The 22,937-nt window shown below is 38.5% G+C and overlaps 1 protein-coding gene across 4 annotated transcripts in view; it reads right to left on the bottom strand.

Annotated features, from left to right (window-relative positions):
• Positions 1-7,792: 7,792 nt before the first annotated feature.
• The window catches only part of MOB2 (MOB kinase activator 2), a gene marked incomplete at its 5' end in the record, with an annotated part of 109,585 nt that continues 94,440 nt past the window's right edge, over positions 7,793-22,937 (bottom strand). For all 4 annotated transcript variants that reach the window (XM_083348482.1, XM_083348483.1, XM_083348480.1 and 1 more), the window contains 4 exons: positions 7,793-9,149; positions 9,926-10,050; positions 17,585-17,678; positions 18,736-18,896. In XM_083348482.1, the coding sequence (XP_083204608.1) occupies positions 8,818-9,149; positions 9,926-10,050; positions 17,585-17,678; positions 18,736-18,896 (712 nt within the window). In that variant the 3' untranslated portion in view covers positions 7,793-8,817. The remainder of the gene's footprint in view (positions 9,150-9,925; positions 10,051-17,584; positions 17,679-18,735; positions 18,897-22,937) is intronic.

The following is a 22,937-nucleotide window of genomic DNA, read 5'->3' as shown; positions in this document are numbered from 1 at the left end:
AGCAAAAACTGGAACTGTATATTGGGGCATTTACCTTCCCATCTGCAGAAGAGGCAGTTTGTTGGAGTTATCAGTAATTCCATCTTACCTAGAGTCCTCTGTCTCAAACTTTCTCTGTTGCTCTCATCTTTTGTAAAATCAAAATCAGGCAATTATAAACTGTATTGCGTTTACATTCAGATTATTTCCACTCTTGCAATCTGTTAGCTTAAACTGATAGAGTTCTGATACTGGTTTTTATTGCAAGAACCAGTTATTGGACCAGGCTCTAATTGTGGTTCTGCCACACTTTAATTGGTGCCACTTGGATTCCAATAAAAGCAAGACATCTACTCTATTTAAACAGACATTAGTGTTTATACATTGCAGGAAGAAATGTTAAAAAGGCTGTTCATCTTCTCACTCCTAACAGAGAGGAAGGTAAACATATTCTTGATAATTATGCATAAAAAATAGAACTGAAAGAAGGCAGATTGCTTAGATTACCTTGCTCAAGTAGGTTTTATGTCAACTCTACAATGAGCGTGGCTGCAGCCATTTTTTCTTCTCATTCTAGGTTGCCACATAGAATGGAGGGAGGGGGGTTGCCCAGGTGCTTAGTTAGTCAAAATAATCTTCCACGGGACAGTAGATTATTTTGACATTCTGCTTTCAATCTAATTCTGAAATGGAAGGGGCCACTCTAATGGGCTGAAGTGGAAACAGGCCCATTGAGCTGAGCCTAATGCAGTTTGTTTGCTTATTCATCTGATTTATATCATACCCTGTAATCTTGCCAGTTTTATAGTGGTTGGACTCCTGGATGCTAGGATTTCTTTCTTGCCTCTTGAAGTTTGAGGATATTGTCCTGAAAGAGAATAGTTTGGTTTATTCCATGTTGATGGTGACCGTCCCAAGTGTCTGAGGCTGCTCAATGCAGAGAGGCAAAAATGCAGGCATCTTTTGTTCTTAAGGGGTTCAGCAGGCCAGCATTTTGCTAATACTGTACTGTGGATACTGCAGGCAATCTGAAAAGGAGTGGTTTCCATTGAAACTAGTCGCTCTCATACATGAACTTGAACAGCTTCCAGCAAAAAGTCTGAATGGGATGTGCAAAATTATTGCAAGAGAATGATTAAGAATTAATTCTAGCTGCACGGCAAGATAGGCAGCAAATAAATTTAACAAATAAAAATAATTAATTATCTGGTACGATGGCTCTGTAGAGAGTAAGTAAGACAATTTTGATGGAAATATGCAGGCACTGTTGCCTAGGCAAAAGGGGCTAAAATAGTTTTTAAGTCCAGGATGAGATAATATTGCAAAGCTTCCAAGGAAGGCCACCTCCATAATTCACTGAACTATTAGAAGGGGGACAACATGAGCCAATTTTCAAGATTCTATTCTTATAGTCAGTCTCAACAATAGTAATTTTAGCTTTCCCGTGGAGATGATCTCCTGGCCTGGTCCATCTAACAATTTCTAACTTGAAGGTTCAGAGCCTGATGTATTTGTTCTGCTTTCTGATGTACAGGTGGTTCTCCAACCTTTCTTTTTATACACAAGAAGGCTTCTTCTGCATAAGTTTGCTTTTCTATCATGCCACTGTCCAATAAATTTCTATCCAATAATTTTCCTGTGTAAGGATTGCAATTAGACAAAAAAAAAACCACGGGGAATTGGATACACTAGGCTAGATGGTCTTCTGAAAGTGAAGACGATAGTTTCTGTTCTCTTCCTGTTAAAATGGAGCAGTCTGTATTCCCCATAGGTTGATTAAGCATTACCTATACCAGGGTTAGGCAACCTTGGCTCTTTTATGACTCGTGGACTTCAACTCCCAGAATTCCTGAGCCAGCCATTTAGTGACCACAACTGGTTCCAGCATCTTGGTCATTAAACAAAGTGGTTACAAGGTGAAAATCATATGGCCACAATTGTGCTTATGCCAAACGAAAGGCAAGGCTTAGAGCCCCTTTCCTCCATTCTGCCATCCTTTGGAATGCTGGGGTAATTAGCAAGAAGAGAATTGATGTTCATATTTACATTCCTTGGAGAGGAAGGGAGCACAAAAGAGTGAACAAGCACGTAATGGGGAATGCACATTGAAAGGAATGTATTAGCACCAGCAGTTTGCCTAGTATACTTGAGGCTGCAAGCCACGAATCCTTAGGAGGGAAACAAAAGCCTTTAGTGTGAAATCAATTAGGGTCTTGTCATTTATGATTTTGGGCAGCCCCACTATCCTAATTAATTAAGGTCATGGAGCTGAGCTCATTAACATGAACTTTTTAGAGATGTATTGTGGAGATCTATTGTGGAGAAAAGCAAGTCAGGAACAAATAGCTTTTAAAGAAATATCTCCACTCCAATCAGGCAGAGGACAATATGTATTGAGAGAGATTCTGCAAATGCAGGCATTAGCCACAAAATAATGTTTTCATCAGTCTCATAACTGCAGTCATTGTTCAAGGCAGTCACTAAACAAGGACTACCTGTACTTTACTTGTTGTAAGAGAGGCCTAAGTCACCGTTAGTGTTATCATTTACTACTGCAGGCAATCTGAAAAGCTTCTAGAGGTTGCTTCTAGAGGTTTTCATTTTCTTGTCCAGCTGATTTTGCAGCTGCTGATTGAGTCTGCAGCCTATTCTCAGCCCACACTGATCAGTTGGTGCACAGTTATCTAGAAGTCATCTTAATTTTTCACCCTGATGCTGCTTTTTAATAGAGACAGAGTACAAGACTAAAGAGAGGGGTTTTCCTCCACAGGATAGGAATAAGACTTGTCTTCTAGCTAGAAGAGTGAAGCCTTTGGTGTTAGTTGTATCTTTGCCAATGGAGAAAAAGATTTACAATGTCAAAAATAAAATCATTAGTTTATGCTGATGCATTGGATGCATTGTGTTGTACCTGATTTTTGAATTTGGTGATTAATTGGCTGCCTGATACAGTATGTACTGTAAGGAATTTATGTTTGAAGGGCAAAATGGCATCGATTAGTCTTTACCTTTTACATTGTATAATAACAAAAGTTACTTTGGATCACTTTTAAGCAGTGCAGTTTTCTGTACATAGAGCAATGAAGTTGTTAAGCTTTTTGCCTAATGAATTTTCCAGGCATGAACATGTATTTTAATGTAAAAGGCTTTGTACATAATAAAAAGCTAGTTGTGTGAAAGCTGTGTCAATTTAGAACTACAGGAATGATGTGTTTAGTAGAAACTGAAGTTCTTGCAAGAAAAAATAATAATCAACTGTTTATTCTTTGAGATCACAGTAAAAATTACATATTGTTAAAAATAATAGAGCATTTTTTTAATACATTGTTTCCTTCCCTCAAACGTAGGAATAGTCATCATTTTACACTGGACCAGTGTGAAAATCCGATTTATAAATAAAAATAGTATCTAGCATCAGCAGTTTCTTTTTCACTGCTGTATCTGTGGAAGCTGAAATTCCAGTGAAGTGATCGCTGCAGTTGGAATTAAATGGCCTTGGATAATATTCAGTCAGCATCATGACATATTAAGAAACAGAAGTTAAAATTCCCTGTTCCCTGGTCTCTGCCATGCCCATCTTATGTATTATTAAATCGTCATACATATTTATTTTTATGTTTCATATTCTTAATATAAGCAAAATGTGTGCAGAAGTAAACACATTTTACACCACAGAGAAATGGAGATGCTGCTATTGGATGAGGGGAGATCAGCCGTTTAATGTAGACAAGGAAACCCAACTCATCATGCATGCAAATACTATTATTAGATTATAGTAACAGGCTCTCACAAGTCTAAGTGTGCTTCTGCCTTCCTCCCTTTATCTCCCTATCAACTAGGTATGAGGCGTTTTCTCAGGTTTCATTCCTGACCCAGACTTAGGTTTCTTTTTTTAAAAAAAATTCCATTTATATCCCGCCCTTCTCCGAAGACTCAGGGCGGCTTACAAGCTTAGCAGTAGCCTTCATTCTATGTATATGCCTGCTTATTAGGGCTTTCACACCCCTCCCAAGCGGCATTATTACAAAGTCAGCTTAATTGCCCCCAACAATCTGGGTCCTCATTTTACCTACCTCGGAAGGATGGAAGGCTGAGTCAACCTTGAGCCTGGTGGGACTCGAACCTACACTAATTGCAGGCAGCTGGTGTTACTTAAGGAGGCATCAGCCCACTGCTCCACCAAGGCTCTTTTAGCGGCTCTTCCTCCTGTTCTTTGAGCTTTTTCCTTCTGCCTGGTACAATTACTGCCTATTTCTCCCTATGATAGGATAAGCCAGAGTTCCAACCAATCATTTGGGGACAGTAAAGAAGGTGAAGTGCCACTTGTACTTTCCATTTCCTGTGTCTTTTTGGTCACATCAGAAACTGCCTTGTCAGTCATTGTTCATAATTATGCCTTTTAACAGAACAGCGGCTACTCCCTCTGCAGTTGTATGGGCAGAATGTGGTTTTTTTAATGTATGTACGTATGTATACACTCTGAAGATTAGAACCCATTAACTACAATGCAGTTTAAGTTTGAAGAAGGAATAGTATGAGTATGTCCCTTTGCCAATTGCATTCTCTTTTCATGAGTGCCATACTTTCCTTTGAACAACTAACCATTAGTTTCCTAATTAATCAGTGGAACAGCTTGCCCCCAGAAGTTGTGGCTGCTCCATCACTGGAGCTTTTTAAGGAGAGATTGGACCACCATTTGTCTGGAATGTATAGGGTCTCCTGCTTGAGCAGGGATTGGACTAGAAGACATCCAAGATCCCTTTCCACTTGTATTACTTTGTGATCTGTGTGACTTATTTCTTCCTTATTTCTACCTGGACTTCATCTCACAAGGATCATTCTGGAACCAAAGATACATTTCTTGAATTAAGATGGATTCTCACAATATGTGCAAATCTTTTTTGACCTAGCAATTGTGCATTTGTACAAAACAAAGAGATTACTAAGGGGCTATCAAGGAAGCTCAAATGTTCATACTTTTGCCTAATTGATTCCTCACAAATGAACAGAAGTGGAAGCATTAAAATGTTTGTTAGAAATTTTACTTCCCAAGCTAAAGAAATCCTGAAGTATTGCAAGCAATATATCTAAACATAGCCCTAATTAAACATATAAGCTGAGCATCCAGTTTATCTTAATTTTAGGACAATCTTACTGGGAAGTGGAAGATGAGAAAAGTTTGGGCAAATCTGAACGTCAACATTTGAACTATTGAGACATCAGTTATAAAAATGGTGTAGTCTGTGATAAAGCATATGATTTTACTTATGGAAGATTCCAGGTTTAATACTTGGAATTTCCAGATAGGCTTGATAAAAAATTCTGAGTAATCTGGGGCTACTGCCAGCATTGTATAGACAATAAGCTGGCAAAAAAAATATTCTGACCTAAGGCCACTTCCTTCCTTTCTGTTAATTTACTCCTGTTTTGTTCAGAATCATAAATCACAAGGCTTTGGAATATTCTTTATTTTAGGGCAATCCTGGTAGAAATGCCATCTGTGATACATGTGCATGTTTAAAATAAGAAATGTTCCAAGCTGTATGATGTTTAGTTGCTTCTTCTTTAAAGTCTCTGAGCATAAAGGAGTCCTACTAACAAAACATGATCATTTTTTTATTCAAACAGCAGTGCAAGTTCAGCAGTCGACCATTCCTTATCTATTAAACAATGCAACTGCCCAACACAGTAACATTAAATACTAATCCTTCAATGAAGTAGTCCAACTAATAGAAGGCACTTATACTGTGGGCATGCAGTGCTTTGTGCTGAGTGTGATGTACAACTTTGTTAAGTCCCAGGCAGAAGTTGAGAAAGGCAATTGATGCAAGAAGCTCCTGGTACTCAGAGAACATTGTTGCTCACTTGAGGCTATAGAAGTTGACTTCTGAGCACAGAATCAGTAAAGTTTACAGTGATTCAGATGAAGTAATGGTTTCCCAGTCTGAGGATAACTGCTTCGCAATCATAGTCCAAAAACTCAGAAAATGAAGGCTCACCTTCAGGAAGCGATTTCCTTGCAAGGGAGCAGATATCCACTTGTACTGTTGGTTCCTTTGGGGGGAGGGGGTTCCTATTAATTATTGGAGAAATAGAGGTGGTGATCTGCTTTGGATGCAAAGACGGTATGGAATATGGATTTGCCTTCCTAGGCACCAATTGTCCCACAGCTTGTCGACCATATGAAGAAATAACGGGCCCTCTCTGTTGCAGCACCTGCCTTCTGGAATCAGATGCCTTATATATGTGTGGCTCCTACCCTGACAGCACTTCAGAAAGCCCTGGAGCTTGGCATGTACTGGCAGGCTTTGCATTAGCGTGTAGGGCCAGCTTGGCTTGCGCTTCTTCATTCCTTTTCTTTAATGCTTTATTATTATATTGTATTTTTATATTTTGTTTGGTTTTATTTTATATCACCCAGAGTAAGTTTGGAATCAGATGGTGCCTAAGTTGAAATAATTGAGGGTTGGACTAGAAGACCTCCAAAAACCCTTCAAACTCTGTTATTCAATTCAATAAATTAAAATGCAGTTTGTCCAATAGGATATTTAATGCCCAAATCACTAAGATAACTTTCTTTCAAATTTCTCTCACCCAGTGCCAAAGTTGACCAGTCTTAAGGCGTGCATGTAACAATCAAACATCGGAGTACAATTTGGGAAAACCAGGTTTGTGCAGAAGGGGTTTTATCCATAACTGAAGCAGACTTCCGGTGATAAGGATCAAAAAGACAAACATTACTTTTCCATGGCTGCATCTGGATTCTTAAGAGACTTGTTTTGTTCTTGCCTTAAGGCCTTTTAATACAAAAGGTTTTCTTTTTGAAAGAAATTAGTATTTTATCAGCTGCCTTGTATCATTTGAAAGTTTTACTTTTGATTGTCTTAACTGATCATTAGTACCCTGAAGTTTTTTTTTAAAGTAAAGGCACAATAATGATTATTGCCACCAGTACTTCCTACAGGCAAGAGTTCTTTTGAACACTGCTCTAGGGTTTAGTCCAGTAAAATATTTGAAGGGGCGCAGTGGCCTAGTGGTTAAGATGCTGGGCTTGCTGACTGAAAGGATAGCAGTTCAAGCCCCAAGTACTGCACAATGGGGTGAGCTCCCTTTCCTGACTCAGCTCCTGCCCACCTAGCAGTTCAAAAGATACCACTTTGGTAGCAAGATAATAGTGTTCCCGCAGCGTATAGTCATGCTGGCCACATGATCAGATAATGCTGGCTCCCTCAGCTAGGAAACAGAGATGAGCAGCTCCCCCTAGAGCCGGACTTGATTGGATAGGGAAAACCTTTACCTTTATATTTGAGTTTTTATAAAGAGAACACATTAAGAGGAAAAATAGTTACACCTAAGATACTTTAAATGGTCTTCTCCCTGCCCCATATTAATACATTTTTGAAATAAAAATCATAACACGAGGGAATGTAAATCAGTTCTTGAGTGCAACCTAATATGAACAGAATACTGATTCTCATAACAATTGCAGCACGTTATCCCTAAAAGTTTTACTTGAACTATGCAGGAAATCTTTTCTTGATCTGATCAGAAAAGAGCTGAGTTTGTTTAGAATGAAATGCTAAAAGAAGAAAAGCCAAATATTTATCAGAAGGATGTGTAACTTGAATGGAAAATGTCAGGCTTAATATCCTTATGCTTAATACCATATTTTAAGAAAATAAAATGTAAATTGGGGGGGAAACCAAATAAATCCATAAATAACTTCCCATGGTATGACTGGCAAACCTTTAACTTTACATGCAAAGAAATACAAATAATGCCTGCTAATGCAGTGAAAAAATTTCAACGTGTGTCTGATAGAATTTTTTATTATTATTATTATTATTATTGGACAGATGAACTAAAATAAGCCAACAACATAATTATATGCCAACAGCCATCTCTCTTAGCATAGTGGTGGGAGATTGTGTGCCCCCTTCCCATCCTGTCTCAGGCCCCCTTTGGCGAAGAAGAAGCAGTCATGGCTTTTACCGCAGGGTGGATTCCTCTCCTGGCTAGTATATCTTCTGAAATTTCTCTCTAAAAATACCAGAATTTTTGTGGGTGCTTTCAAGATCCACACTCTGACCCCAGGGAGATCAGGGAACCACCTCCCTTAAGTGCACTGGAAGCCTTATTGCTACTTTAGTTGGGCCAAAATAATTTACCTCCCTGTTACAACCCAGTGAAGGGTTAGATGGAAAAAGTCTGAGGGAAGGGAAGAAAAAGGATCAACTGAAGTAAAAACAAAGACAAGTCTCAATGTGCCCCGCATGTAAGCCACTTTACATGTTAAGTTACGGTTTACAACTTTTTTTAAAAAAAAATGGTAGTACCACCATCTTAAGAGAGGAAGTGAGCCAGATAAAAGGGAGCTTGCATTCAAGGACAAGGACCACTTCCCAAAAGGAAGTGGGCAGAATTTTTTTTAAAAAAGGAACACAAAAGCAATAGCCCAACTCAAAAAATGTGGTTCGTCTCTTAAAAACAGCACTCATAATCCATCGGATAAGGAAGAAACAGGAGAAAAATGGAGGGAAGGAAAAAAAATCCCCACAGAACTGGTGCAACGTCTTGCCAAGGATGATGCATTTAACCAAAACTCCATATAGTCCCTTGTGTCTACATGTCCTGTGGTGGCAGCATAATTGCTTAAGCTTTCTTGGTTGTGTATGTCTGTATATATACATATATATATATACATACATATATCATACATATATATATATACATATATGTATGTGTGTGTGTGTATATACATATGCATACATCCGAGAATAGAGAGCATTTTCCTTTTTTTTTAAGCGTTAGCGTTGATTTTGCTCTGGTTAGGAAGACTCATCTCTCCTTCACGTGGTTCTGTGCTACTGCACTACTACTGCTGCTGCCGCCGCCGCCACTGCCATTGCCACTTCCATTACTGCTACTGTTCCCGCTGCTGCTGCAGAGGATCTCTGTGAGGTCATCCATGATGGTTGTTTCTTTAGGGTCCACCAGATTAAACTCCCGGATGAAAAGGATGAAGTGTACGTAGAGTGTGTTCAAATGTCCATGCAATTCCAGTGCCAGGGTTTCCTTGAAGTGTGATGAATAGATGTGGGCTAGCACATGGAACAGATACTTGCAGATTTTTTTCACTAGGGACTCAAAGGAGTTCGGGAATTCTTTGCCTGTTGTGAATGTGAAAAGGAGGAGAGTGAAAGGATCATCTTAAGCTGAACTTCTGAAAATATTTGTTTACTTGAAAAAATTCTCCTGAGGTGATTTGCAACCAATAAAAAGACTAACATAATAATTCATTAAATATTGTTTAAAACAAACAACACATTTTTAGACTGCTTCCTACAGGTTTATTGGTGGTCCTCTGGGGGAAAAGAAGTCCAGCTAACTGGGCTTCTGCAAAGATTGTCCTATCAACCTTATTTCCTCTTCCTTCAGGTTATCTTTTACACAGCAGGTGGTGGCAATGGCTCTAAGGCCAGGAGGAGAAGAGACCAGCTGAAGCCCCTTCAGCTTTGGTGGCTTCAGTGGTGATGGCCCACAACCTCAGTCATAAACAACACCAGTTCCGGTTACTGCACTACATTTTTCTTCATTCAATTCTATTAGATACATAGACAAGACTGAGATGTCTTTTCTGTGCTCAAAAGGTGTGGCTTGCTCATTTTAGAGAAGTTGATTATTTCAACCCCCAACCATGATTACAGATTTTAGATGGAAAACACTTTTGGCCAAGTCTTTTGCTGAACTAGAAATAGCTAATATAAAAGGATTTGTAGTAATGTGCATAAATGGAATGAGATATGATTTAAGTTCATTTAATTTAAATTGGATCAAACACCAATGAATGAACTGTAAGACACATACGTTGATCAATATAAACTTTTTATATGCCAAAGCCATAAAGATCTGACTGAATTAAGTTTTTTTCTGAGAATAAACATACCATATTTGGTAGGAAATACATCCTCATCCGTCACTAACTTCTGCACTGAACTCATGACAAAGTCAACATATTGAGGGGCTGTACATTTGATCTTCTTTCCTCGCTCATCATACCAGTAGTATTGTCTGTGAAGAGAACGATTAGTATGGTAATATCTGTTCTGGATATGTAAGTTATCACATAAGCTACAACCCAATACATGAGGCTCCCATGACTCTCATTTGTGGTTCCCTTCGCCTCCTAAGCTATCACTGAAAGAAGTCAGCAAAGAGTTGGGGGATTTAAAAATTAATTGAAATACAAGCTCTTTACACACTGCCTAAAGCACACCACCCAAAGCCCAAGTGAAAAAATAGCTCATCTCAAGTCCACTGACAAACTGTCTTAGCTGAGCAGCTAAAAATTCCAATTAGAACACTGGAACAGCTTTAGAACACTGTTATTAGAGCTTAAGCACTCCATTGTAATTTCAGAATGAAGTTTGTAAAACTAGAAATTGGTGAGAGGGATAGTGCTGTAGTGCTTGGGTCAGGAATAAAGTTTCAGCAACTGCCCTTTTTTATAAAACAGTTTTATGAAAGCATACAATAGTACATGGTCTACTTTAAAAAGCAGATCCTACAGATGGGAGAATCTACTATATAAGCTTTATCCTATGTTTCAACTACAGAAACACACTTGAAAGGCACAGGTCACACTTTAGGATGCTGTTTTAGGTGAGGTGATATAAGCCTTCAGCAATGTAGCGTTTATAAACTAGTACATCACAGAAGGAATATTTTGAAGATTTACTATGTACATATGGATCCACTTCACTCTCAGGTTTTAAGGAAACAGTATTTAACTGAAACTGAATGAGATTTTTTTTAATAAAAAAACCTTGAAAATGCAACGGCCTTATTTTTTTTATTTTTTATTTTATTTTAATTCCATTTATATCCCGCCCTTCTCCGAAGACTCAGGGCGGCTTACAAACTTAGCAGTAGCCTTCATTCTATGTATATGCCTGCTTATTAGGGCTTTCACACACACCCCAAGCAGCATTATTACAAAGTCAGCTTAATTGCCCCCAACAATCTGGGTCCTCATTTTACCTACCTCGGAAGGATGGAAGGCTGAGTCAACCTTGAGCCTGGTGGGATGTGAACCTGCACTGATTGCAGGCAGCTGGTGTTACTTAAGGAGGCATTAGCCCACTGCTCCACCAAGGCTTTGAAAACTTTGTTTTCAAAGTTAGCAATTAGGAATATTTGCTATCTATAGTTCCAGGTTCATTTTAAATTAAGCAAAGACATTTACAAATAATTCCTAGAAATCTTGATTTAAAGGTGTAATAGCCCCACTTAATTCTTGACACAATTTTTACCACATATGTTATGGATTTAAACGGATTTGCACATCGGACTGAGTCAAGTGGAAAGACAATGTTACTTTTTCATAAAATAAATAGAAATTTTGTCTAGTTGATGAAATGTATGATGCTAAGGTCTCCATCCCATGAAATGGATTATTGTAATATTACAGGCAACAATTTACAAAAATTCCAATTTAAAAATGTACTATATTTGAAAATATTTCAAAATGAGCATATAGTCTGTTGAATTAATCTTACTCTGAGCATAGCCTTCCCTATTCAAATGCACATTTGTATTTTATTAATGGAACATAAAAGTAAAATATAAGAGTGAATAACATGATGCAGAATTTTAAACTGTTTGATTCTGATTTTCAAAAACAGGCTGATAAGTGCAAATGAAGCAGATTTTGTATAGTAACATGTGCTGTCAGGAGATGGCAGCATAATAACAGATAACTTTACCATAATAAATCCCATACAGTAGCTAGCACACTTCTTCAACTAGTCTTAAACATAAAACTACATTTTATGTGCATTGTTAAGTATAAATAGCAGTTCGTGGTGGTGATAAACACTGAGAATATTACTGGGAGGGGAATTCAAACATTTCTGAGATGTTTGTATCAACTCAATTCAAAAAGTTCCTTCAAAGGAGATATTTTCATCATAGCTATATGAATAAAGATTCTGTACTCTTTCCACGACATTTTTAAAAGGAATGCATATTACATGTAAAGATGCATTTTATTAATAGAGCCAGCACATGTCTAAGTCTAGTACCAGCGTTTATAATTAACTTAATATTCAATGAAGTCTTACACTGTTGAGGGAAAATATATGACACATACTTAATTGTCATAGGTGTATTATTATTTGCAGAGTCAGAGCAGGGCGGTGGTTAAGAACTTGACGCCTGTTTCAAGCCAGCCATGGAAGTTCACTGAGTGTCTTGGCGCTCAGTCCCACCTGTTCCAGAGGTGGTTTTTGTGGACAAAAAAACATAGAAGATGGAGTGCTATGAACAATGACCTAAGCTCATAGAAAAAAAATAAAGTGTATAAATTCTACAAGTGGGATTTTAAATTTAATGTCCTTCACGTTCAAGGAATAAGCTACACAACTCCATTCATTGTGAGGTTTATCATCAATTTTGGTATTCAATTAACTTCAGCCAGTCTAACCTTGATCCCACTAGATAGGTTGCCTTGTATCTCCCAGCCAGGAAGACCATTAATGGGCAATTCTGGCTAGAAAAACTTATAGTAATAATTCTAATTGGAGAGCACCAAGCTGAAAACTGCCGATTTATACTGTTACTATTTTCACCATTGTTTAGTGAGAAATTTATTGCACGAAGCAACATCAATTACCAGTCTGTACTATCACTAATGAAATGTTGTCAGTTTCAGATATTCTGTCCATGAAGTCTAACCTGACTTCAAAATGCTTCTATCTAAATGACAACAACAACTCTCATTCTTGATAGACAAGAAGAATTTGACTCTTGATGATATTTTTTTTAATAAAGACAAGCAAATGTTAATAAAGAGAACAGGGATGGAATTCTTCCAAATTCAAGCTGCTTTGAAAATGAAGATTATCAACATTAGTGGAGTCACTGAAGAAGCTCTAAAACAAGACTGCATTTCCAAAAGATGATTTTATTTTCCAAATGTAAAACATTGTCCCTTTTGCCTAACGATTGGAGGTCAGCAATTATATAATATCCTTGCCCAGGGCCTTTCCTGTGTCTCATTTTTATGAGGAGATTAAAGGGGAACATTCCAAAAACACATATCTAGTATTCTGTCATGATTCCAAATACGATGAGCATAAATGACCTTTCTTCATCTATGCAGACTAATAAGGAGAGAATGTGGGGAAAAATTATCACATGCATCTGTTTATCAACATGGGTGAAGAAGTCCAGAAATCATTCCAAAACAAAGATTAAGAAACTGAGCTTGCATGTTAAGAATAAAATCAAACTCTAAAATTTTGGTAGACAAGAAAAGTTTCTAGTGCTGAGTGGGAATTCTTTGAAGTGTGCAGGATCCAAACACTTTCTGACCTTCTGAAAGGCTTCTTCTTTCTGAATGTTTTAGAATACAGTGAGAGGCCTCTGTCCTTTGCTTGGTCTGCGTTTCTAGGTGTTCTGGTGCTCCCTCTGACCCAGCATAATTTATTTTACATATCTCCATCTTTGTTAAATAGAGGGAGGGAAAGCTTTTCTGTGTAGAAAAAGTTGAAACTGACATTTTATACCTTTATAAAAACTTAGGCTTAAGCCTACTACCCTTCTTTTGTAAAGGATTCTTTTGTGTACAAACAATTTTCTGTAAGCATATGTTAACAAATATTGCCTCAGAGCACAAAAATGGTACCTTGCACGCAACCATTTTCAGAAACAGGGTTAGACTATGAGATGTTTTCATAGTACTCAAAAGAGGATTTAAGTTGTGTTTTATGTACTTTTAAACAGTCATGAACTGAAGAAAATACATTCCATATGAAAGTTTTTAAAAGGATCAAAGGCCAAAGAGAAAACAGTAGCAACAGGAAAATCTCGCTTCATACGATAAATAGGGGAAGTGCCCATTTTAGCAAAGAAACAAAAGAAGAGGTTAAACATTAAACTTTGACATCTGTCTCCAGGCAATCTCAAAACTGCTGCTCAGATTGGCAAGTCTTAAGTCTCTATTCACAATAAACAATCTGGCCACAAAAACTGGAATAAAATGGAGTGATAGTCTTAAAGACAGGCATATCCTTAAGAAACAACTATCTAAAGAGAAGCTTCCTAGTACAGTGTAGTAACAGCTAAACAGACACACAGAAACAAACAGTCCTGCCATATGATTTTTTATTATTCTACCATAGAACAAATATGCAAAAGTCAGCCAGTGGCAGACCCAACAGACACACAGCTATTGTTCTGATACAGTGTTTTCCCGAAAGTAAGACCTACTTTGAAAATAAGCCATAGCTTGATTTTTAGAGGTGGGCCTAATATAAGCCTTACCCCCAAAATATTCCCTAGTTTTGGGGCGAGGCGCATGCCTAAAAATCAAGTTAGGGCAGAGGTGGGGTGGATGTGGAGCTTACCACTGCAGCAAGGCCTCCCATGGATCGACTCTTGCCTCACCTCGCCGTCTCACTTCTTCTGCGGCCGAAGGAGCAGCTTCATTTTGCAACTGACAATGGAGCTCCGGCCTCCATTTCATAGTCAGAGGCCTTTCTGGAAGGCCTCTAACTGTGAAATGCAGGTCGGAGCTCCATTCTCAGCTGCAGAATGAAGCTGTTCCTTCGGCCGCAGAAGAAGTGGGATGGCTGGGTGGGGCTGTCGGTGCTGCCGCTTCGAGGTGAGTGGAAAAGACACCCCCCGAAAATAAGACCTGGTGCCTCTTTTGGAGGCAAATAAATAAATAAAAAATAAGGCCGGGTTTTATTTTCAGGGAAACACGATAGTACTTAATTTGTGCTACAAAGATATCTCTAGTTGCAGAGAATGTTATTTATTAAGCAATGAGCAAAAGCTCACAGAAAGGCTGCTGAATCTAAACAAAAAGGAGATTCATGCAGACAAAATTTAAGCATGTTCTCTTAAGTGTTACATATATTTTGCTTGATGACTGCAGACTTCTATGAAAGTAATACCACACTATTTCTGTTGCTGGTTAATAGTCATGCCACTATTTTGTTTAATTTATTTGTCTACCTGTAATAAAAGTAAGGAAATAGCTAGTGCAGCTAGAAGAATGTTTAACTGCAGTTTGCATGGGAAATGCTGTAAAACCCATTTTAACATTAAATATTTTTGAAGTATTTGATTAACTCCAATAGCCTTATTTGTTTAAATTAATTAAAACAGTAATGTATGGTGGTCTATTAAGTGATGCACCCTGTGTTTATTTTTATTTGTTCTATTTTTGTATCTGTCTGCCTCACATGCAGTATATGACTCAAATATGGGTTTGAAGAGGTCTTGAATATGTTATTATTTTTATTGTATATGTTTGCTTTTAATCTGGTTTACAAATGTATGCCACTCAAGATTATTTTGACTAGATATCTTCAACCTCAAGAAGTATTTTTAAGCTACACGACTGAAAAATATGGGATTGAAATCCAATATTGAACCTAAACTGTGGTTTGTTTTGGAGTTTTATGACTAATTTAAAAGAACAGTTATTTTTTCATCATTTGTGTTAATTGTACTAAATGATCAATTCTACTCCAACAGAGTGCTAGGCTGCATTAACAGAGGGATAGAATAAAGATCATGTGAAGTATTAATACCACTTTACAATGCCTTGGTAAGGCCACACCTGGAATACTGCATTCAATTTTGGTCACCACAATGTAAACAAGATGTTGAGACTCTAGAAAGAGTACAGAGAAGAGCAACAAAGAATATTACAGGACTGGAGGCTAAAATATATAAAGAACCATTGCTGGAATTGGGCATGTCTAGTTTAATGAAGAGAAGGGCTAGGGGTGACACGATAACAGTGTTCCAAAATCTCAGGGGCTGCCACAAAGAAGAGAGAGTCAAGCTATTCTCCAAAGCACCTGAAAGCAGGACAAGAAGCAATGGATGGAAACTAGTCAAGGAGAGAAGCAACCTAGAACTAAGGAGAAATTTCCTGACAGTTAGAACAATTAATCAGTGAAACAACCTGCCTCAGGAAATTGTGAATGCTCCAACACTGGAAGTTTTTAAGAAGAGACTGGACAACCATTTGTCTGAAATGGTACTAGGGTTTCCTGCCTGAGCAGGAGGTTGGACTAGAAGACCTCCAAGGTCCCTTCCAATTCTATTATTATTGTTGTTGTTGTTGTTGTTGTTGTTCTATTTTTAAGTCAGGTATGGATTTTTGGACAAGAATGGTAACTGCCTATATCCTTTGATTTAACTACTTATGTTTATGCAGTGAAAGGGTCTCAAAATAAGATTTGTAAATATTATTGTCCTCTGACCAAATTTTTTTAAAAATAATCTACACACGGTATAGAACTCTGTGAAATTGCCATATATGACTTCAATAATTCAATGCTTTGCAATGAGAAAGTGATTCATTTTTTACCTATGGTACATGAATTAGAAATGTTGGGGAATTAGTATTTACAGGAATAAGTAAAATTATGATTTTTACAGATTTTTAGTGATTCTTAGTGAATACAATAAGTAAAAAGGTAGTTTATGGGATTGAGTTATGTTCCAAAAGAGAGACTGCTAAGCCCCAGCCCATAAAAAGTGCAACAGGCAGCACTCTCAAAAACCTTGCTGAACCAAACTATGGCCTGAATCAAGTAGCAGGTAATTTAAAAATTATGGTTTAAAAGAAGTAGTTCTATAGTAAGGGTTTAGAGTAGTTATTAATGAAAACTAGATCAAAACAGTGCCTAAACCAATATATAGAAGAGTATATCTGAAATCTGAAGCAGGCAGGAAGAGGAAATAGTAAACAACTGAGTCAGTAGGATCATTAGTATGAATGTTGAAATCAACGAGCAGCTAAATCAAGGGGCTGACTGAAGTTTGAACTGATATATGAAGAAAGTTTATATGAATACAGAATTGCAACCAAATGCAAAGAACAAACAAACAAGCCTCCACAGAACGAAGGATAGGCTAAAATGGGTAGGATTTGGAAATATTTTTTCAGTGAGAGAAAGTGACTACAAGGATCATAATAAGAGAAAAAAAATAATGTAGGCTGATTCAGGTAAGAAATTTTCTGTGCTGTTGTGCTCTGCCCCTCCCATGCTGGAAATGTGGATGCCATTCCTAAGTGAGTATTCTAATCTCTTGAATCCAAATGAAATGTCACACAACAGGAAGTTCCATTTTAGCTTTCTGAATTGATTGATCTCTTTTTAAAACGTTAATGTGTTTTGGAACATTTTTCGAACACCACCCCATAGTTATTACCAGTATATCTGTAATAGGATACAGGAACATCAAACTAGAAGGGTGGATGGAAATAGCGAAATATCCACCTGCAAGTTTAAATGCCTGTTAGGTAGATTTTACCATTTATTAACACTATCTGAAGTCCAGTGACAATGCTGTTTGCATTACCTTTCCCATACGAATTCTGAGTTAACAGCATTTTCTTCTTTCGAGAGAAATGATAAAGTAATGCACTTTTAACACTCTGAAGAATGAATGTATTGCTTTCAAAAACACTCAGCCTCAGAAAGACAATTGTTTTTCATCCCTCAATTGGAAAAGAAGAAACATTCATGCCATCAAAATACAAAAAACAAACACACACACAAAACCCCGTATGACTTACGTATTACATACTGCCATGGTCTGACACGACTCTCCTGTACAGAATTCGGAGATGGTACTATACTGTAAATTAATATGGTGGAAGAACGTTGTTGCTGAAAGACAAAAGAACACCAAAGTTTCCATTATTACTCTACGTCACGGGTATCAAACTCGCTGTGTCATGTGATGTGTTATGACATATCGCAACTTTTTTTGCACTGCTGGAGCTGTGATGGGTGTAGCCTCCACACACTACCACCCACCCCCACATATCACAAGACTCATACACACATGTACAAACAGGCTCCCACTCATGCTGCTCTCACCAGCTAGTGGAGGGCTCCTCACATTCTTCAGTTCAAAAAGAAGTTTCTTGGATAAGAAGCGAAACATTTTCAAGGAAAAAACTAAATAATTTCAGTTGCTTTTTTAAAGCACCTTTGGGACAACCGTGACCTGGATGATTGAGAATCTCCACAGACACTCTGCAAAGCAGCTCTTTCACTCTCAAAAGAGGCTGGCTGAAAAGGATCGCTCCCGAAATGCAAGCAGACATCCAAGCCTGGGTTTCAGAAAGGTCCTTTTCCAACTAGCTTCCAGGAAGCAAGACTCTCCTTAATTTTCTCGTGCTTTTGGATGGGGGAAGAGGCTCGTTTCTTGTTAAAGTGGTATAATCTGAACGTGTTAGGGAAAGGGTTGCTAGATTTCGGTCAGTCTAAGAACCACCTCTGAAAGTGGAAAAGAACACATCTCACATGGAAGAAGCTATTGATCATTTTCATTTTTTCATAGCTCCAGTCCAAAAGCAGCTGATTTAATCTGCTGGAGGTGGGTGGGGTGGGGAAGACAAACATTGGCAAGCAAGTGGTGGCTTTCTCTTTCTGTCTTGTCCATATCCTTGAGATCTATGAGCTGAAAAGAATCCATAGAAACATGACAATCTATGCCATCCCCCAGCACTGAAGCAAATGAGCCAAATACAAAAGATTTTGTTTCAAAACTCTGAATACAGTATTTTTTTAAAATCAATATCAAACTGAATGCAAAGATTATTTGCATTTTGCTGAACATTAACAGCCTGCTTTTATCTACTCTTTTACTCAGGAACATCTTTGATTATGAAAGACAACCGGCACAATGTTCAGTTTTTGCAAATTTCATAATACTTACTGTTGCTAGCTAGCCACTCATTAAGATCTATTTCACGTGGTAATATAACTAATTCTTTGAATTCAAAGTCAGTAATCCTGGACTTCGTATATTCTGGTTCAAGATATAGTTTCTTTTCTTCTGTTGCAGGCTTTTTACCATTTGGTTTTCCCTTGGATTTCCTGCAAAAGAAAAGGAGAAAAAAAATAGATCATGGATTAAAATCAGAAATGTGGGTTATCTCAACTTATGTTTTCTCCAACTTAGGCTGAAGTTTTCAAATATTTCTCTGAAACATTTCTTGGAAGTATTTGCCAGCGCTACAATCACACCGTACTGTCATATGGTTCTTTTTGTGTGTGATTAAGAAAGCAGCAATCCCCTCTTTTGCAATTTCCAATCCCCAATTTTCATTCTAATCTTCTGTAAAGAAAAAAGGGGAAAAAATCATTTATATGTTTGTACTTCCATAATCCAGATGTAAAATAATATCTTCAACTTCCAAAACTCTTAATCAAGAGGTTTTTTGCTGGTGTCCTGAGAATTCTGGGAGTTGGATTTTATACAAATAGGAAAGGAGTCCAAGGTGAAGTTTGCTATTTCAAATAATAAGATAATGAAGTTTTGTTTTACTAATTGTTCTGTACCAGCCTGCTACCGGCCCTGCAGAAAAGGCAACCCCTTTACAAACGGCAAGAGGCTGGAATTACATCTGCCAAATTTATTACTACAAAAACAAACAAGACACGAACCAAGATACAGGAGCTTTGAAACACTATCCGAGCGGTTGCTTTCAGCAAACCAGCCCTCCCCACACATTCCCCTTATAAAGAGTTCAGGGCGTGGCTTCTCTCTGCCTCCTTCCGAGAAGCCCCATTGCCTTCCTCTGTTTACTCCTACTTGACTGCCTCCTGCGTCGGGCGTCCTTGAACAGGGCCAGCTGTGGGTCATCTTCATCCACACTGTCAGGCTCACACAGCTGGGTCTCCATGGTGACCAAGTGGGAGGGGCCTGCCTGAGGGCTATCATCAGCAAGATCTTCAACCCCCTCAGCAAGGTCTTCAACACCCCCCTCCTCCTCTGAGTCGTCCGACCCAACTGCCGAACCCACAGGCTGACCCTGAATCACAACACTAATCAAGGAGAGAAGCGACCTAGAACTAAGGAGAAATCTCTTAACATTGAGAACAATTAACCAGTGGAATGGCTTGTCTTCAGAAATTTGTGGACGGTCCATCACTGGAGGCTTTTAAGAAGAGACTGGACAGCCCCTTATCTGGATTGATAGGGTTTCCTGGCTGAGCAGGGAGTTGGAGTAGAAGACATCCAAGGTCCTCTCCAACTCTGTTATTCTGTTTTGTTCTATTTATAGTTCTTGTATAAAAAGGTAAAGGTTCCCCCGCACATGCATGCTAGTCGTTTCTGACTCTAGGGGCTGGTGCTCATCTCCGTTTCAAAGCCGAAGAGCCAGCGCTTGTCCGAGGACGTCTCCGTGGTCATGTGGCCAGCATGACTAGATGCCAAAGGCACACGAAACGCTGTTACCTTCCCACCGTAGCGATCCCTATTTTTCTACTTGCGTTTTTTATGTGCTTTCGAACTGCTAGGTTGGCAGAAGCTGGGACGAGTAACAGGCGCTCACTCTGTTACGCAGCACTTGGGATTTGACCCGCCAAACTGCCGACCTTCTAATCAACAAGCTCAGCGTCCTAACCCACTGAGCCACCACATCCCTAGTTCTTGTATAGTTCCTAATATATATCCTAATAATATATGGCTATATATGTACATGGTTGACAAATATTTTCCTTTCATCCAGTTCATGTTTCATGAATAGCCTCCCTCTTCCGGAAGATCAATTAATGCTGCGTTATATAATTCAGGGCTTTTCAACTTTTTCTCAGATTGTACCACTTTTAGGACATGGCAATATTTGAGTACCACCAGTGCTTAGCAAGGTGTCAAAAACCTGATGACTAAAAAAAGGGGGGGGGGATTTGGGCTTTTACTGATTAGATTCATTTCTTGTTATAGAAATGGCTAGTTTATAATATTATGGAAAAGTAAAAAGTTGAGGCTCAATGTTAATGCTTCCTTCTACTACAACAGAGGAAGTCTGTTCTTTTTCCCTTCTCCCCCTCACTTTTACCCCCTTTTTCCTCCCCACTGTGTCCTACTATTTGCTTTTGTATTTTTGTATTTTATTCTATAATCTAATAAAATGTTACAAACTGTAGAAAAAAAGGAAAAAAGTTACCAGTTTTAATTTCTTCGGCGGCTGTTCCTTTGCTGAATCACTTTCCCTTTGCACTGACAAATGTATCATGAATTTATCTATGTTTATTAATTTGCACCACCACCAGCTAGCTCAGGGGTCTTCAAACTTGGCATTTTTAAGACTTATGGACATCATGGCTGGTTGAGGAATTCTGGGAGTTGAAGTCCACAGGTTTAAAGTTGGTAAGTTTGTAGACCCCTGAGCTAGATGGTCGGTCCTTCTTCCTCTCTCCCTTCTGGGGTCTTTCCACAGTGTAGTAAGAATGCAAAGCCCCCTTCCCTGTACCCTTAAAGACACAGGAATCAAGGGCAAAGCAAGAAAGGCTCACAAAATAAAGAAACACATAAAACTCCGGGTTTTTTTTTCTTTAAGCTGCCTCAGGCGTGTCACATGTCACAATGTTGCCTGTTTACCTTCAAAGAAAACTTTCTAAAAGCCACAGACAGAATCAATTAAAGGGGGTAAAATTAATTACATTTGTTTAAAGGGGTTAAACCTTTCCCTGTTGTCTTTTTTTTTCCCTTTCCCAGCCAAACCACCTCCTTTTATAGCCTCTCCACTCCTCCTTTTTTCCTTCAGTTCACCTTCAGCTCTGAGCTGCTGCCGGAAGCGCCAAACAAGAGCCTTGGTGGAGCAGTGGGCTGATGCCTCCTTAAGTAACACCAGCTGCCTGCAATTAGTGCAGGTTCGCATCCCACCAGGCTCAAGGTTGACTCAGCCTTCCATCCTTCCGAGGTAGGTAAAATGAGGACCCAGATTGTTGGGGGCAATAAGCTGACTTTGTAATAATGCCGCTTGGGGGAGGGGGTGAAAGCCCTAATAAGCAGGCATATACATAGAATGAAGGCTACTGCTAAGCTTGTAAGCCGCCCTGAGTCTTCGGAGAAGGGCGGGATATAAATGTAATAAAAATAAAAATAAATAAATAAAATAAATTAGCTGGCTCCTGGGGCTTCTGCTGAGCCCAGACAGTCCTCCAGCTTGGGCTCATTCCCCTCCCCCGCTATATTTCTCTAGGATGGTCGCGCACCACCTGCCACGTGGCAAAGTACCACAAGTGGTACGCGTACCACCGGTTGAAAAGCCCTGCTGTAATTTATATGTTCAATCTAGAAGAAAGTAGTGAAGTTATCCATAATGTTAACGAATCATCCAGCTGGCATTTTGGATTGTTAAATACACAGAATAATCTGGTCACTAACAGTTTGTTAATATTGATAAGAAGCTGCTGTGAAAAATTCAAAAAAAGATATATGGAACTTCAAAAGCTTTATTTCAGTTATGTTGTATTTGTTTCTTGACTCTGAATTACATTAACATAAATCTCTAAGTCCCATTCTTGTAAGAGTCACTGTTGTTATACTACTGGCTTTTTTTTGGTATTTTACATTCAGTGAAGTGAGATTCTGACTCTTAAATTTCTTTCTTTTCATTTACATCTCATTTTTTTCTCCAGATACTTCAAGGCTGTAAGGCTCAGATTCCCAGGCTGTCTCCCATCGAGTCAGGCTTGGGTTTTTCCTCTGGCCTCCACTCAAGCAGAGTCATGATTCAAATGACAAATACTATTCAGCAAAAAAAAAAGAATGTAGAGATTTGTGCACTTGTGAAAAACCTGAATCTTTATTTCTTAGTCTAGCTAACTATAATCATTGGAGGCCATCGGACTGACCTTTCTTGTGCAGTGTCAAGTTGCAATCATGGATCCATTTGTCCAACTAGTAAACAGTACAAAGCCAGTTGAAACAAAGCACTTTGCCTCAAGCTAGCCAAGAAAGCACACCACCCTGTGTTTGTTTCATTCCAAGGAAAGTCCTGTTAAACCTCTTGAAAACTCCAGACAAACTGGCTGGAGTTGTGTGGTATGTTCTTTAAGGAAAACCTCATCATGGAAAAGGATTTGAAAAGCTACAGAACTGACAAAGAACTAAGAAAGCAGAAGTCC

Source organism: Vipera ursinii (genome assembly GCF_947247035.1).
Source record: "Vipera ursinii genome assembly, chromosome: 1".
NCBI classification, from domain to species: Eukaryota; Metazoa; Chordata; class Lepidosauria; order Squamata; family Viperidae; genus Vipera; species Vipera ursinii.
The sequence above is the reverse complement of the archived record's forward strand: the minus strand, read 5'-3'. Positions and strand labels throughout refer to the sequence as shown.